A 17,720-nucleotide genomic window follows, 5' to 3' on the forward strand; every position below is an offset into this window, starting at 1 on the left:
CATAGTTTTTGCCGGCTATTCGAACGTCGTCGTTCTTTCTTTGTTAGCGATGGTATGAGTTCGTCATTTATGACTGGCGATTTTAACACTTCTCGTTAAAAATCGCTACCTTTACGTTGCAAACACACAATGATCTAACGTATCATGTCTTAGTAGAGTGTTTGACCATCAGAACACGGCGTTTCCGTCCAATCCAAGTACTCAGCCATGGAGGATCGCTGGAGACAACTTGGTAGCCTGCGTTCGAGTACAATTGGCGAGCGCCGTAATCGTCTTCATATGCCCGGAGGGCAAGATACTCGAAACCCCATTCGACCGAGAGCGCATCACACGCTTTTAGCAGAACGGTTGCTATTTTCTTCCTCCTGAAACTCTTCAAAACAGCAATGCCGGACACGTAAAGATATTCCGGTGCCCTAGATGGGAGATGCAGAAGGACGGCCTGGTCCCTCGATGCCGTGATGTCCGCAACTCCCACAAGTTCTTGTGACTCGGAAGTTTCAGGGGTAGACTCAGCAACTAAACAAGCGTATCTGTTGAATTATTAATGAGATACCATAAAAACGCATAATTATTACGCTAAATAATACATATGACAATGTACATTGCAATTTTCAAATAAAATTGTTTACCTATCTGGGGGTGAATTCCTAAGTTTATATACAAGCCCAGAAAGCACTTCAGCCTGTATTTGCAGAAACCAAATTAAACTAAAACTTATGACCATATATGATGATGAAATTTGAAGAGTAACCAAAAAACAAGAAAGAATATTAACAGACATGAGCGTAGTCATTTTCGTTAAAGGATTAAAGCAAATATGGTTCCTATGCATCCGAGTTTAAATCTCTCTCTCTCGCACTTTAGATCATTTTAAATTTATAAAGTAAAATATTTTATTTTCATTAATAAAAACAACGTTTAAAGTAAAATATTGCTTATATAAAAAAGTAGAGGATATAAGAAAAACCTGGAAGAAGGTGAAGAAGAAATCATCAAAGAGAAATACAGGTTCATGAAATGCTTCAGCTTGAACATAAGCTGCCTTCCTCACCTCATCCCCGTTTCTGAACAAACTCCTGACCTTCCAACCAAACTCACTCACCAAATACTTGAACTCTCCCTTTCTGTCAATACCAAACTTCCCACTCCCCACAAACCCTACTTCTTCCCGATTGGTCGACGACGTCGAACTGTTGCTGCTGCTGCATTGCACTGAAGAAGAAGATGAACTACTTGTCCTAAAAATATTAGCTGGTCTAGAAGGAGTAAATCCATATGGTGAAATTTCTTTGCTGAGTTTTCCTGATATGTTGGGGTAGCTCGCTAGCAAATGATGCGCCATATCTTCTGCTTGGTTTTTGGTTGCTGCTTTTTTAATAGCTTGCATTACATAAAGTATATGCCACTGGATTCTTCATTTTCTGATCCTTTATATTTGTGGGACGGTGACGATAAATTGTTAGGAGGAAAGATAAGATATTGTGGACACGAGCGGTCCTAATTTCTCTGCTTGGTTTAGGCCAGAAATAATGATCCACGTGGTCAACTTTACCCACCCACATGGACTTGTAGAAAATTATTTTTATGCATTACCATTTTAATTGGTACTAGTTTTCAGGTAGTATCAAAATGGTAATGCGTATAAATAATTTTTTATGATGAGCGTTCTCTTCTTCTGATTTTTGCAAAGTAGGGAGCCTTATTGGTTTGAGATCGTTTTTGTTTTTTATTTTATTTTAATTTTTTTTATCATTACGATATCAACAAGAAGAAATTCTTGTATCCGACCAACAGTATGTAGCACTCTTTTATGAGTGTGATCATGAATGATTATGTAGGATACACAATATAGAAAGATTTTGATCTTGTGTAGATGGTTATACAGACACGTGATCTGAAGGTAGAACACCCTATTTTTTCTGGTTGTATTGGATTGTTGGACATAAGGTGCTGCCTCTCCAAGTATGTTTAATTTTATTTCGTGTACATAACAAAATTCAAATGTTGACCTAACAAGTAAAATCAAGATTTTCTTCTTTCGGACTGAACTAATTTCAATGCACTTGCACCATAAAAAACTCATCAGTGGACTATATAGTACTAATTCCCAAGTATTGAGGGGAAACAAAGTGATATGGTGCAGCAAAAAAATCTTAATATCAAAGAAATACAAAATTTTGTTCCGAAAAATTAATGGCATACATTTAAGGGATTTACAAAAACGTTTTATCTTTTAGCGTGTGAGTTTACAGTTTAGGGTTTAGAGTTTAGGTTCCACGTCCGCATCTTCTTTCCTGCTTCCGCTACGGTTGGGACTTGCATGGTCCTCACTAGGGTTGGGACTTGCATGGTCCGACCCATTGGTCACAGTACTTGCCCCACTAGCATTCCCATTGTTGTCATCCTTCTTTTCTTCCATTATCTCACTTACTCCTCCGCTACCACCAATACCAGTACTACTGCCACTAGTTTCACCCTCAACAACACCACTCTTACCCCCGCTATGGCAGCCATCGCTCTCCTTATGATCACCTTCACCGCGACTCTCCTTAACCAAGACCAAAGCCAAGTAAAGATTTCCATTAACCCGGAACGACCAAACCTGAACAAGCTGACCTGGTTTGAGTTTATTCCTCTTAGCAACCGCACCCCATTGAGTTCTCAACACATAGATTTTGCTGCCATTTTTCTCCGGTTTGCTGCTATTTTTCTCCGGTTTCTTTTTCATGTGCCACCGTCTCAAGTTTATACCTCCTTTTACAAGACCAGGGTCTATCAACTGAACCGGCATTGTTTGATTTTCCTTAAGCAACTCCTTCTCTGCACCTTCCAAGAAATCCATTGATACGATTTGAGCTTCAGGCATTGACAGCCTGTTGTCGTTCTGATTTACATCAGTCATAGTCAATGGCTTCTGTATCACCAAGCTCAGCCTAGTCCCCTCCAACCTTGCAATTTCTCTCTTGAATTCGTCAGGCAAGTCGTGATATTTCGGTGGCGTGGAAGGACTACCAATTGGTTCTTTCGTCTTCAGAGAGTTCTTGGTCGATCCCTTGACTTTCTTGACTTTGTCCTTCGGCATCACATTTTGTTTCTTGCATCCCACGTCACCCCTACCAAGATCATCACCACCACCATACATGCTTTGGGAAAAAAATTTCGGTCCGCCGAGCGACCTTTGTATCTTCGGCGCACGATGATCATCTATGCTATTGCTAGCCCATTTTCTTTTCAACGAATAATCTGTTCCTGTAGAATCGATAGGGGGCGACCTTTGTTTCTTGGGCGGCTCGACTAGCATCGGCTTCTTGAGAGCCTTCTCTTTCATCAAAGTTTCTCTCTTTCGGTCCATCAGTTTCTCCTCCTGCGTATGCATCTCAACTTCAACCCCAGCAATTGTAACCAACCAGTCGAATTTGGTAAAGTTCTGAGGCCACTCCGTCAAGCTATCGAAGTATTTCTCACTTAATAACCGCGCCATGTTATCTTCTTCCTTTTCTTCTTCGAGAGATTGAAGAAGATACGAGGTAAGCAAAGTATGGCACAGAGCTTAGAACAAATATAAATGTATTGTTCTGGTTAACCCTGCAGGGGGTTACTGAGATTTTATAAGGTTTTTACGGCACTGATCAGTGTGTGATTAGGAATTACTGATCGACTAAAAGCGTGCCCTTCAAGTATAGGAATCTTAGGGTTTCAGGAAATTAAACCCGCACAGGTTTAGGAATCCTTCCAAAACTAGGTACTGTAATTGCTGAAACGCTGGTAATATAACACTAATCGAACTTGGAATTTCTAAAAAAATCCGTATCTAAATAGGAAACAAACTGCTTGCCCACAAAGACAAGGAAAGAATTGACACTCTTTAATTCGTGCAACTATTTCGGAGATGTCTGGACTTCCACTTCCTGGACAATTACAATTCTCCATAGCAACAAAGGCAGCAATGACATGCGACGCCATATTACTTACTAGAAGAAAAATACTTATGAGACTAAGAATGGTATGAACACTTCTTCCAAATGGCTTAAAACTTTCAAACTCAAAAGACATTTTTGTAAAAAATGTGAACTATACTCATGTTTTTCAATCAGTCTTGGGAATTATTTTTTTAAATCATAATATCCATTGTTATGTCATTCTCAACATTGAATAAACTTCTCGTGATAAAATATTTTCTAGCACAAGCACTAGCTAGTAAAAATTATGTGGGCGTCACATTGTCCCACAGGGCCACATATACCGTTATCTGGGGCCTAAATAATTGAGAGAGGATCCTCGTCGGATCCTCCAATCACATATGTTCATCGTACATCGTGCAGTTAGTTTTCGTCAGGTATTGTTTATATTCAATTTTAAATAAAAAAATTTACAATGATTTTTAACTGCATGATGTACGATAAAAAGATGTGATTTAAAGATCTCTGAGATCCTCACAAAGAGAAATCGATGAGAATCCTCACAAAAGGATCTAGTGAAGGAGGAATTTTTCAGAGTGCCGGGTACACCAAAAATTTTTGGTGTACCCTCACTCATAATGGTGGACCCTACCTCACTTATTTTTCAATAAAAAAGTAAAATCAAATTTTTATGAGTGAGGGTACACCAAAAATTTTTGGTGTACCCGGCACTCCTAAAAATTTTTCCTAGTGAAGATCCTCACTCTAAATGATCAGCTACTCTCCTACTTCACTGACATGGAGTCTGTGGCTCTTTTGTGGCCTTTGAGGAAAAAGTCGTCATAGATGATCAAGCCTTGACCAGATTTCTACTAGTGCTTCTTTCTCAACATGCAAGCCAATATTCACGATGATTATTTTTTGTTTCTTTAAATTAAATGAAAACCCGTAAGTTATAATTTACGCATGATATTTGCGATAGATTTTTTGTGTTCTATTGATTTTGAAGCTTGAAGAAATAAAAATTAAAAAATGTAGGAAACTTAATTATGAAATAAGTGATAAAATAACGATAAATCTGTTGATCCTAAAAATTACAAAGCTTACGTGGCGCGCATGCCGAGTAACTAATAAGCTAACTACGTCCTTCGGTTGAATGCGGGGAGTGCCAACTCGTCGGCCGAGGAGTACAATTCGTTGATGTCGCGTTGAGCACGTTGTTGACTTCTTTATCTTGCGACTGCGACCGAGGAAGGAATGCTCTCGGTCTCTGGGTTCTAAAGCCTGAAGACAAGGCTACTAATTCTGCGAAGTTCACTATCAAATTCGGCTCTCCGGGTGCCGAATGTAGTAACCTGGTAACACCTCACTTCGCCGAGAAGGCTAATAAGATGACATCTGCCAATAAGGATTTGAAAATCCTTGTCGACCGAGACTTGGATAGATAACCAGTCGGTCTCGACGCAGTGCTGTTTATTCAAACTGAAGGTGCTTCAGGAACGGCTGATTCTACGGCAACAGTGCTGTTTATCCAAACTGAAGATGTTCGCCGGTTGCCTTCACAGTGCTGTTTATCCAAACTGAAGATGTGTCGGCAAAAGAAAGAAAATAAAAAAAATCTCAAGATGTTTGAGAGGTATTGCGCTGGGCAGTTGTGTGTTGAATTGGAGGTCCTTTCCATGTTGCACAACCTCTTGTATTTATAGTGAAGTCTCTGCTCACAACCTGATGGTATTTGTAGAATTCAATTGCAACTTAAACTCTTAGACGTGTTGTAGAATCCAAGCCGTGAACATCCAACCATCTTTGATTAAATCACAACCATCTTTTATCCCAATCTCAATTACCGCGCCATCAGGTGAAATCACAACGGGATAAAATGGCATATGCCATCTTTTATCCCATATTTCCACATGCATGGGTTCATAAAATAAACAGCACCTTTATTGGCTAATTATCTAGGCAAGTTACCCCCTGCTGGATGAGTAACCCAATTTCCTCCACCTTGTTGACCAATCAACAATGGTTATCAGATCATCTTTATCTAAGCCACCTAACTTTGATCAAATTCCAATGATAATACGATCTCATCTTTATCTCCATTGTATTTGTATAAATGCATGGAAGATAATCTGCCATACTCCTAACTTCATTCATGATAATCAAGCCATCTATCCACGAGATTGCACTAGTATTAATTCACACGGCATCATATCAGATCACCATGACTTTATCACCCAACTATGCTCTAGATAATTCAATATATTATTAAGAGATAATTATTATGATAAAAATCACAACATTATTCCTTAACAATAACTAAAATTATCCTGACTCAGACACCTAATGGCTTAGAACTTCATTCACTCAATAGCCTCGATCATTCGGACCGATTGTGTAATTTTGGATCCAAACAAAATCATTTATTCATAAAAAATTAAGATGCTTCTTGAATGGAAACTGAATGATTACAAACATGTTTTGATCCAGGAAGTCAAACTTAAAATCCTAATCCAAAAGTTTGAAAAAAGTATAACTAAAAGCCTTTAATTATCCCGTAGTTGTCACCACCTGTTCCATTCTTCCATGATCTCTGCTCCGCTTCGCTACCGCCACTGTTACTACTCCCACCATCAACAATACTACTCTGACACTCGCTATCACCACCACCATCACTCTCCTGATGATCCCCTTCAACACTGCTGCTCTTAGCCAAAACTAGGGCTAAGTGAAGCGCTCGATTAACCCGAAACGACCAAACTTGAACGAGATCGGCTGCTTTGAGTTTGTTTTTCCGAGCAACATCCCCCCATTGAGTCCTCAAAGCATATATCAGGTTTTTTCCCATTTCCAACCGCCGCAAGTTGATATCTCCTTGTACAAGACCAGGGTCTATCAACCGAACCGTCATTGTCTCGCCGTTCTCAAGCATCTCCATATCTTCGTCTTCCAAAAAACTAATTGAAACGATTTGGTTTAGAGGCATTGACATCCTATTTCCCGAACTTAGATCAGTCTTGGTGAATTGTTTCTCTATCACCAACTCCACTTTAGTCCCGCCCAACCTCTCAATTTCTCTCTTGAATTCTTCAGGCAAGTTATGATACCCAAGAGGCGCAGAAGGACTAATCGTTTCTTTCTTCTTCAAAGCGATATTCATCGTGTCCGCGCCTTTCTTGGTATTGTTCTTCAACGACATCTTCTGCATCTTGAGTTCCACTGGCGTGCAATCAACATCACCAGGATCATCTACCATCTCCCAGTTTCTTTTGAAAGAAATATTCGACGACCTGTTTTTCTTGGCCGCCCAATCTATCAGCATAGGCTTCTTGATCTTCCTCTTTTGCTTCATAAGCTCCTCCTGTACCAGGTCCTCGGTAGCGAGCCTAGCGACCTCAAGCAAGGCAATCATCCTGTTCTGTGAGGCATCAAAGTCTTCTTCAGTGAACTCCATCTCAACAACGTCTTCGTTGTCTTCTTGTTTGTGCTCTTCCCCTTGGGAGATTGGAGAAGAATGCAATGCAGTATTGTATTTGTAACATACTTATGGGGTACTTATATTCGTCTGTGTCCCAAATTGCACAAGCTTAGCATTTCCAAGACAACTATTTTATTTCTATGCAGGAAACAAACTGCTTGGCCAAAAGAAGAGGAAAGTATGAAGCTTCGATTTACCGATGTTAACAAGGATGACCCAAAACTATATTGCTTTTTTTTACCCCAAAAGAAGAGAAACTTTGTGGGTGTTCGTTGTTATTATTGATATTTGTTTTCTTGTTGGTCAAGGATTAGGATTGCTTGCCCCTCAAGTTTATTAGGATTTATTGCTCGTATACGTTAACCGGACATATTCAAGATGATATTCTTTGGTGTATGCTTGTCACAAATGATATGGTGTTGATAGACGAAACTCAGGAAGGAGTAAATGCAGAAGTCTTTGCCTAAGTCGGTTAAAGATAGAGTATATGGAGTACAAGTTCAGTGCAAACGGAGGCTCAAGTGGAAGTGTGCATCCGGCATGTTGTGTGACCATCGTATGCCACTGAAGCTCAAGGGAAAAATTTATAGGACGGCAATAAGTCTAGCAGTGCTTTATGGCACAGAATGTTGGGCGGTGAAGCATCAACACGTACACAAAATGGGTGTAGCGGGGATGAAAATGCTTCGTTGAATGTGTGGGCACACAAGAAAGGATAAGATTAGGAATGAGGATATCCAAGGTAAACTAGGAGTAGCAGAAATTAAGGAAAAGATGAGAGAAAATCGGTTACGATGGTTTGGACGTGTGAAACGAAGGCCTATTGACACTTTGGTTAGAAGATGCGATCACGGAACAGAGGTTCAAAGCCCAAGGGGTAGAGGAAGACCCAGGAAGACCCAGGAAGTGACTCTAAAAAAAGACTTAAGAGTACTTGGATCTAACGAAAGACATGACACAAGTGCAATGACGTTCTAGGATTCATATGGACGATCCCACTTAGTGGGAAAAGACTATATTGTTGTTGTTGTATACGTTTAGGGTTTGCTTTAGTTTTCGCTTTAAGTTTATTAGGATTTATTGCTCGTTATTGCTTGTATTGTGCTCCTCCATCGAATATCCACCTGCAAGTTTCGCCCCTTCGCAAAGCAGAGAAACAGAGCTAGTAATCATGCCGAGGAACAAGGGTAAGAGAGGAAAGAACAGGAAGAGAGGCAAGAACGAGGCTGGTGACGAAAAGGTGAGCTTTTCTTTAAGAAAGATGGACAGGAGTATGCCCAAGTGCTCCGAATGTTTGGTAATGGCCGGTGTGAAGCCATGCGCATTGCTGGGAAGAAGCGACTTTGTCACATCCGCAGTACGATGCACAAGAAGGTTTGGATTGCAGCAGATGATATCGTTCTTGTCAGGCTTCGCGATTATCAGGACGACAAAGCTTATGTGATCCTCAAGTCCATGCCCGATGAAGCTGGGGCTCTCGACAAGGATGAAAACGAAGGCGGAGCAGATGACTACATCAGAACTCTATATGTTTGCCGGATGTTATATTTTACCGTTACTGACTGGATTGGCAGTTGGCTTTTTTGGTTAATTTTCTATCTCCAGATGGCGAATTGGTCATGTTCCTTGTAACACACTCCAAATCATGTTCATTTGTACATCTAAAGACATTTAACGAATTTTACACAACGTCCTAAGAAACACAAACTCGAAAAGTTACTGCACGTGTGTGTGTGTGTGGAGTGTACAAAAGCCAGGTAGAAGCAGAAAACACACCATGCAAGAAATTCAAGCAACAAATTATCGACGTCGAAGAAAATGGCGACAATGCAAGACAATGAACGGTAAAACGAAACGCAACAAGGTCAAGGGCTGGAAGAAAACAAGACTACGGGCAAAGCTCAAGGAGCCGAAAACCGAAATTTTGATTTTATTTCCTTGCTGAAATGAGCAGCCACAGAAAATAAGATGAGCATGATTAACTGAAATGCAATAAAAGGAACCGAAGAAAAACATGGATAGAGAAGAAACTGTTCAATGTGTACTTTCAGGAGAATGATGTATCCGACTTAAAATTACCGAATCAGACTCATTAGACCCCGGCATCAAAGCCCCACAAGCCTTTTGGGAACCCTCGGGTATTATTAAAGGACCAGTTACTGCATCAGCCGCGCCTTCGGTAGAAGCCTGATCAATTGGATTATCATCTCTAGTCTTGCTAATCACATTGTCGTTAGCAGCTGCAGGTAAAGTGGTGGTAGCAAGAGACTCGATACCAGGTGATGAGAGACCATTTGCATCGCCAACATCCAATTTCACCTGCTCCGAGGATTCTATTTCAACCGCATTTGGAATTGTTTGGGGATCTCCTGCTTTGCTTCCACCATTATCTCCAGCTGCCATTTCCAAAATAGGAGAAGGGTCGCATGTGTCGTTCTGCACCTCGTGATCCGGAGATGAAACTGGTACCTCCAGGTTCTCAGCACCATCACCCAATGCAGTGCCAAGAGGAGCATCTGCCATTCCTACATCAGAAGTCAAGACAGGAGCACCTTCCATTTCTGCATCAGAAGTCAGGACTACTCCCTCTACTTTCTCCACACCACAACGGTCTTTTGATTCCATATTCTCCGGATCAGATGCTAAAATAATATCCAATGCTCCTCCAGCAATAATTGGCAATCCTATAGTTTCCATCCTCTGCTTCTTGTAAAGATTCATCGCTTTCTGCAAGTCAGAAAATAAAATGTCAGTCAACTAGGATGCAAATACATAAAGATTTGTACCTGCAATTATGTAAGCAATAAATTCAAGTATACCTGAAAGACAAAATCTTTCAAAGGAGGAAAAAGTGAGGAACTTAATAAGGTTCTGGACGATTTCAATCCTGCTCTTACACCCTGTGACATTAGGAGGAAGATGCAATTAGTAAGACTAGGTTCTAAAATCAAAACGCTCTAAACTAAGTTTTGGAAAGAATCTGCACCTCCAAAATTGTATGTGTAGTAGCATCTTCATCAACAGTTGCACTTCGTTCACCATCCAGTATGCTCATACACTGGCTATACACCTCGGGATGAGCAAGTTCTGATGAAATGTCAAGCTTGGAAAGATAATAATGACTTAATGAGAGGACATCATCACTCTGAAATTTAGAGCGGCCAGGTGACTTCTCGTGACTACTTTTAGGCATAGGCTCCTTTAAAGGAGAGGTCACAGTGGACCTTCTTTCAACGGTTTTAGAAACTCCAAGATCCAGGTTATCCTCATGGAGAGACATCTGACCTGTCTTCCCAGCCACAGCATCATCCATGGCAGCCTGCACAAGATAATCATCTTTCTGTGGTGGGGAAGGCAAGTCCCTTTTCACATCATTGTTATGTACTTTCCATGTCTCACCACCAGATTCCCATCCGCGAGCATTCATTGGATGCCTGCTTTGATCCCATTCGGCACCCCCATACATGTGAGTCTCATCCCTAAAGGCACCATTACTCCCATCCCATAGATGCAAGTGAGAAGGACCTGAACCATCCATCATATTCTGCCACCCAAGTGGCCGCAAGTGATTGGAAAATCTCTCAGCGTCAGGCATATGATAAGGCATCCCAGAGTGGTTAATATCCATTGAAGGTCTAACACCAAAAATTGGTGGAGCTGGAAACTGTGGTAGCATCCCTTGAAAACCACCGTGAGGTGCCCCATGTTGGAAATGCATGAAGCCATTTGGAACTGGTGAATTCCAGCTTGGGACACCCCTCCATGCATTACCATGCCCTCGAACCAAATTGGGATCACTACCCCTCCTGTAACGTGCATTGGAGTTACCTCTACCTTCTTCTTCCATTGAACCAATAAAAGGGCTGTCAACTCCGACCCTAAAATTGGGGTGAGGGGGATACAAAGAAGATAAATTACTCTGATTACTTCTATTATTAGTTGACGAATCAGGTGGGGATGACTCATCTGCCAAAGGCTTCTCTGACAGTAGGTCCCGACCCAGTCTATCCTCAGTATTAGAGAAATCTCTGTTGTCCACGGAAGCGCTGCTTCTTCGACCTGTTTCTTCAATGTCAAGACTCCGTCTGACACCAGTTCTGTTCACGTAACTGCGGTCAATACTTGATGATGAAGGAGACCTTTCCATCAAGGGCAGGGGTGAAGCCTTGGAACCGGAAGACTTGTCATTTGACAGCTCGCCTAAATGGCCATCATCCATTTTATTGGGTTTCTCCATGGATCTGTACTTGGAACCTCTTTCTGAAACTCCAGTGGGACCAGAACCATCTTTGGGAGGCATTGCTTTGGACCTATGCTCTACTCCAGAATCCCTATATTTCAAATCTTCTGAATTTAGATACCTTGGACCAGGAAAAAAATGATGACATATTAGCATACAATACAAAAATGCATCAAAAAATGAAAGGGTTAAACACAATCACAGTATTTCCTTTCCAACCATGAAACTATTGCACACAGAACTAGAGAGAGAGAGAGAGAGGGGTACCTGTACTCATCTATGCCACCATGTGAATTAGAAACGAGGGAAGTCCTGCGTTTATTGACACTCAATTTAGTGTCTACATAAGCTTGCCGCGACTGAGATCTTCCCTTGTTAGCATCTGACTCAACTCTATCACCACTGGATGACTTTTTTTCCAAGTCAGAGTACCGAGCCTTCATGCCTCTGGATTTATCACAACCATCATCACGATCATCCGGAGATCTTTTCTTTCCCCTGCTACTATCTTTGTATCTCGTGCTGCGATCATCAATATGTGACCCGTCATAGTCCCGGTCATAATCCCTATCGCGATCTCGATCACCATCTCTATCACGGTCATGATTGCGGTCTCGCTCGCGGTCCCCATCTCGCTCCCGCTCCCGCTCACGGTCCCAATCCCAATCACGATCATAATCACGGTCACGACCATGATCCCACCCATGTTCGCGTTCACGATCATGGTAGCGGTCGCGATCGCGATCACGGACATGATATGAGTCACGGTCCCTATTGCGATCGCGATCGCGATCATGATCTACTTTGCGTTCACCATCTTGAATCTTGGATCTCTTCTGTTGGATTTCTATCAAATCCTTTTCATCCCTTAAATGCTTCTCATCAGACTTGCTGCTAGCATAATCTTTTGGAGGGTGCTCATCTCTTTGCTTGTCATCTCGGTGTTTATTGTCCTTATCCACATCTTCCCGATGTTTTTCTCTGTATCTCTCATCCTTCCGCTTCTCATCTTTATGCCTGCTATCCCTGCCAGAATCATCCCTATAAGATAATAGCCCGTCATTGATGTCTTCCACATCATCTTGATGCTTATCCCCATCACCAAAATCATCTCTCCTTTTCCTCATTCGTCTCTCAATCTGGTTCTCTGAGTTAGGACTTTCCAATTCATCCCATGCATTAAAATCTGCAAAACCACATGAAATAAGACATAGAATTGCACTCCAAAATAAAACTGCGAACATAAAGTTTAGTTTTAGCAAAGTCATCTACATACTATAGAATATTGTCAACTCATTAATACTACATGCCCCCTAAAGATTATGTTGAAGCCAGATAAGTCATTTGGTAGCCTTTTTAGCTTTTGGTCACACATGTTACGTACCACTAAATATTTTTTACATACCTCAAAACAACATACGTCATTTGGCATAGGGTAAACGACACATACAAATTTTTATTGGTCCAACACATTAATTATATTTTGCATGAAGCAAAATATATATTCCAATGGCCTTTACTGTGTCTTACTGAAGAATCATGCAGGAAAAAAAAAATGAAAATCAGTTAATGATCTGATCTCTTTGCCTCTTCATTAACAGAAATAATTCATATCTTAGCAATTAATCCAGCAATTGACACACATAATTGGTGCCTTCATACATCTAGTTCCATTCCAAACAAATACTGAATGTTAACTAAAATGAAAATCAGTTAATGATTATAACAATTATTAAAACAGCCAACAGGATAAGCCCTTGCGCTAATAAACATTTTAAGAAAAAACAATTAAAATAACAAAAGATGTGGAAAAGAGCAATTAAGAAACTGAATCAATAAACATGATTAAGAGATTTTAATGACTGACATGGGAAAGACAATATTCAACTACACAAGTAATACAATGACAACTCATAAAACCTATAAATATGAGAAATGCAAACCTGGCTCAAAACATCCACATCTTCCCCAAGGGCAAACAACCGATAAGATAATCAACAAGCAACCAAAGTGTCATAAAGATGAAAATCATAATCACTCCAGAATTAGGGAAAATTAAAGAAAACAGCTACACCTCCAAACTTCTCAAGAGTACGTTTCGATCCCCCCTCGATTCACATATGGGCGTTAAAAAAAATTCAGAAGGTGATAGAAGAGAGGTTAACTGCACAGACTTGATAGGATCACCCCTGCAAAATCTAGAGGTGAAACGGCCATGTCAAGTAGACCAATGAGAATATGGCAACTATAAGGTCAGGCAATCCCACTAAACCTCAAGCAGTCACATGGATCATTTCCCCAGATGTTGCATCCAGCGTAAATTTGGGAATAGAAAGTCAAATGGAGCATAATGGTAAAGGAAAAATTAACATAGTGAGCCCAACGTCTTTAAGTGACTACAAAACTAATAATGACAAGGAACATAATTACTAATATACAAAGACAGCAGTAGGTCCCACGATTAAGGCAGACTGCAGCATCCAATAGATATGAGATGTTACAAAAAGCCATAATAGCAACCCCTTTTACATCATCACTCCAGTTCAATCTGTATATCGAGTTCAATCTATATATCTATTCAACAGAGTAAGATCTATCCACCAACTGCAAAATGAAGCATTAAGATCTATGTAAAAACTTTCATTTAGTACCACTCCCACCTACGTTATGTAATATAACAAAATCCAAATTTTACCAAGATGGATCCCCTTTCAAAAGTCATGAATCTGACTTCAATGAACTCAAATATAGTTTCCCTTCAAATTGTGCTAAAAAATCTTGCCGATCAAATACGGCATGCTCCAAAAAATTTATTCCTCTTATCTAAATCTCTAACCCCCATCAGAGTTCAATTTCCACCAAAATTTATTTGTGAAAAGCGTATAAATATTCTATCAAGGTAAACGATGAAAAGAATCACATTACAATGACACGCGGAAATCACTACATAGATGGATAGAAAGAGAATTTTAATTCTAAGCGACTAGATATGCCTCTAACAAATTCTTCATAAGCTGTTTCCAATTTGGTTTGCTTTTCTGAAAAGGGATTCCCTATCAGAGTCAGCAATCTGTATTGTATGATATGACAGTTACTCAGAAATATAGTACTACAATCAAACAAAGATGGATCAGTTACACCATAATGGTGTACTATATTGTAATTCATCACACTAAATCACAGTAAACTACAATGAAGTAAACTAAGTGCTTACGATCTTTGAAATTATCAACATTCTCTTGACCGGAAAAGTGGGGGAGGGTGAGTAAAACTGTAAGCATATGACTATACAGTAAACTAGTCATAGTAAGTAACACACTGCTGGAAAAGAATCCATATAGACGTATAAACTACAAAATAACAAACAACCCAATCAGTTACCTTACCAGTTTTTTCATTGACTTGCTTTGCAGTGACACGTTGTTCGTCGCTACTGACCAATCGCTCGGTTCTCCCATCTTTACCTTTCTTTTCCCTTTCTCTCTCCCTGTCCCTCTCCTTTTCCCTGTCCCTTTCCTTCTCCCTCTCTGCTCCACCACCTTCCTTGCCCTCCTTTCGAATTGACTCCTTATCCTTATCCCTATGCCTCCCTTCACCCTTTCCACTACTACTAGAATTCTTCTTCACTTCGCCACCCTCTGCATACAATTCCACACTCTCATCTCTTTTCTTACTCTTGGACTCCCCTGATGCCTTCAACGACTTCTTCGACCCCTCACTGCTTCTTCGGTGATCATCATCGCCTCCATTCCACCTATCACTCCCTCCATCATCAAGCCTCTCCTTGCGCCGCTTAGTCGATACTAAATCCACCGAATAGTCCCCATTCCCGGAGCCGCCACCCGAGTCCTTCCCATCCTTTAAATCAAGCTTCCGCTTCTCACTCGAACTTGAATCCTTTGAAACCCTAACTACACCACTCTCTTCCTTGCCCCTTCGATCCTTTAAGCTCGAATCTTTCTCCGAATCCGAATACTCCCTGGTATCCCTCGAGCTATGCTTGCTTGATTTGTGCCTTGAACTCCTCGTCATCACTGCGAAGCACTCAAAACCCTAATTTTGAATCCTCAAATAGTATCAAAATCTCAACAAAATTCAAAATTTCAAAAAACCCTAACGAAAAATTGAAATCCCAAACCGAATAGCGGATATCCCAGATTCAATCGCCGAGATAGATCCAGTGTTCAGATTGGAGATTGACACCCTAATTGTAACGAAACCGAGTGCTCCAATCCAATGTGCAAATTTGGAAACCCTAATTCTTAAAGGGTTAAACCAAGCCCAGAAAATAAAATAAAAAAACCTAACCGGAAGGAAAGAGCGGGCGGCGGCGGAGAGGGCGGATCGCCGGTGTATAGAAGGTATGAGATTGGGATCGAAAATGGTGAAAATTACGGCTGAGACAGAGAGGGAGTGGGCGTCGGCTGGGGATAAATGTGGAAAAACACGTGATATTAAAAAGATGAAGAGAGAGAGAGAGAGGAGAGAGAGAGAGAGAGAGAGAGAGGCGAGGCTTCTGTTTCTTGTTGGTTTATCGGATTTGGAGAGAGTAAATGAGACTCAGAGACGACTTGGTGGACAGTTTTTGTGTTTTTTATCTGACGCGATTGCCCTTCCCATTTTCCGTTTATTTCGATTCCGATCGGGATTCCTCTGATTCCATAGTTTCCTTACCTGAAAAAAGTAAAATAAAATAAAATAATACTTATCTTTTCCTTTTGAGTTTTTTCTTTTTGATGGGGTCTTTTTCCTTCCAAGTTGTAAATAACTCATCGGTAGGCCTGTATATGGGTCGTGTTTGTGTTGTTTTTGTATTTTACTTGTTATTTTAATAAATCGTGTCGTGTTAAATTTGTTATTTTAACGGATTATTAATAGGTGATTAGATAACGTCATTTCGCATTGAGTTAACGGGTCGTTCAAAAAATTATCATGCCTAATACAAACGATATCTTGTCAGGTTTTTAACGCTTGACTTAATAACGACTCAACTCGTTAACAAATTCTTAACAGGTGACTCGATAAATAGTTCATTGAAATTAAAGTATTACCCAAAAAAAAAAAAACCCATATAGACAAAAGTAATAAAAATTTAGCCTCTAAAATCGATTTAAAATTTTTGAAAAAGAAATTTGTTTATCATCCATGCTTGCTAAGGATTATATTGCCACTAATTTTTATGAAATACAAGATGCTCATTAAGATATAAATTTTAAATAAATATTAATGCGTGTGACTGTGAATGTCTGTCAAATAAGTTGTGTCCTAAAATGCTTGACATACCAGCAACAAAGAAGGCCATAATTTTTAAAAGAAAAGAAAAAAAAAGTGGTGAAATTAAAAAAAAAATATTTACAGCTGCCTTCTCAAGTCCCAAGTTCGAAACTTGAAGTTGGCATTTGAGTTTTGAACATTTTTTGTGCACAGCTGGGCTGGGCCAGGGTGTGGGTCTGCCTATAAAAGCCCAAGATGGAAAGCCCTAAACCCCATCCCTTTTTAAATCAACCAGCAAACTCAGCATGCCAAACCCAAGTGTGACAAATTTTAGTTGGACACACTCATTCACTGGCCGAGTTCAAATCTGCCTCACATTCACCAATATTTAAAATATCGGTAGTGTTGGCAATATCAATATGTAAATTTGTGAAAACATCCTTACAAAAGTAAAGTACTTTCAGAGTTTACTAGAAAGCACTGCAAGATAATCGTTTTTTTATCTCTAAAAGTAAGGACGGGATTCCATCAAACGTAAAACTTTCTTACGTTTTATTATCGAGAGTTTTTACTGGTAGTACTACCCCTGAGGAAGGCTTTAATAGTACTTGTGCTTAGAGAAAATGGACCTAGTAAAGAAAATAAAAAAGCCTACAATATTGACTCATAACATAAAGGATTACCCTTCTATCGTGCGAACATACGGCAGTTGGTCAATATTCAACTGATATGCCTAAACTCGAAAATATAAGATTTTGACAGAAATTTAAGAGTTTCTCCAAAATCTTGTTAAGTTTAGACTCTATCTCCTCATATTTTTCTTCCATTTTTTCGATACTTTCATGGAAATATTGACCGTTTTGAGAAATTTCAAACGTCGTAATCA

General features: G+C 40.0%; 3 protein-coding genes across 6 annotated transcripts; all 3 read right to left on the bottom strand.

Moving 5' to 3' along the window:
* Positions 1 to 125: 125 nt before the first annotated feature.
* LOC137720915 (GCN5-related N-acetyltransferase 10, chloroplastic) lies at positions 126 to 1,414 on the bottom strand. Its single transcript, XM_068460036.1, has 3 exons — positions 971 to 1,414; positions 633 to 685; positions 126 to 533 (listed from the first exon to the last, which is right to left on the bottom strand). The coding sequence occupies exons 1-3, from the start codon at positions 1,388 to 1,390 to the stop codon at positions 143 to 145; spliced, it is 864 nt and encodes a 287-aa protein (XP_068316137.1). The 5' UTR covers positions 1,391 to 1,414; the 3' UTR covers positions 126 to 142.
* A 5,024-nt stretch (positions 1,415 to 6,438) lies between these two features.
* LOC137721054 (B3 domain-containing protein At1g05920-like) lies at positions 6,439 to 7,356 on the bottom strand. The gene has a single exon (XM_068460176.1). The coding sequence runs from the start codon at positions 7,354 to 7,356 to the stop codon at positions 6,439 to 6,441; it is 918 nt and encodes a 305-aa protein (XP_068316277.1).
* A 1,938-nt stretch (positions 7,357 to 9,294) lies between these two features.
* Positions 9,295 to 16,292, bottom strand: LOC137720242 (uncharacterized). Of its 4 annotated transcripts, XM_068459281.1 has the most exons (6): positions 15,929 to 16,292; positions 15,007 to 15,654; positions 11,888 to 12,806; positions 10,367 to 11,741; positions 10,200 to 10,280; positions 9,295 to 10,107 (listed from the first exon to the last, which is right to left on the bottom strand). In XM_068459281.1, the coding sequence occupies exons 2-6, from the start codon at positions 15,650 to 15,652 to the stop codon at positions 9,415 to 9,417; spliced, it is 3,714 nt and encodes a 1,237-aa protein (XP_068315382.1). In that variant the 5' UTR covers positions 15,653 to 15,654; positions 15,929 to 16,292; the 3' UTR covers positions 9,295 to 9,414. The 4 variants fall into 4 exon arrangements, with proteins under 4 accessions (XP_068315382.1, XP_068315381.1, XP_068315384.1 ...); XM_068459280.1 differs by having other exon boundaries at positions 15,007 to 16,292; XM_068459283.1 differs by lacking the exon at positions 15,929 to 16,292 and having other exon boundaries at positions 15,002 to 15,107.
* Positions 16,293 to 17,720: the final 1,428 nt, after the last annotated feature.

The sequence above is a fragment of the Pyrus communis genome, chromosome 16 (assembly GCF_963583255.1).
Source record: "Pyrus communis chromosome 16, drPyrComm1.1, whole genome shotgun sequence".
NCBI lineage: Eukaryota > Viridiplantae > Streptophyta > Magnoliopsida > Rosales > Rosaceae > Pyrus > Pyrus communis.

Coding starts and splice junctions, on each gene's coding strand:
- LOC137720242 (XM_068459281.1), bottom strand. CDS start 15,652: ATGACGAGGAGTTCAAGGCACAAATCAAGCAAGCATAGCTCGAGGGAT. Junction 11,742..11,887: donor GGTGGCATAGATGAGTACAG/GTACCCCTCTCT, acceptor TCCTGGTCCAAG/GTATCTAAATTCAGAAGATT. Junction 10,281..10,366: donor CTACACATACAATTTTGGAG/GTGCAGATTCTT, acceptor CTAATGTCACAG/GGTGTAAGAGCAGGATTGAA.
- LOC137721054 (XM_068460176.1), bottom strand. CDS start 7,356: ATGGAGTTCACTGAAGAAGACTTTGATGCCTCACAGAACAGGATGATT.
- LOC137720915 (XM_068460036.1), bottom strand. CDS start 1,390: ATGCAAGCTATTAAAAAAGCAGCAACCAAAAACCAAGCAGAAGATATG. Junction 686..970: donor TCTTCTTCACCTTCTTCCAG/GTTTTTCTTATA, acceptor CTGCAAATACAG/GCTGAAGTGCTTTCTGGGCT. Junction 534..632: donor AGGAATTCACCCCCAGATAG/GTAAACAATTTT, acceptor ATAATTCAACAG/ATACGCTTGTTTAGTTGCTG.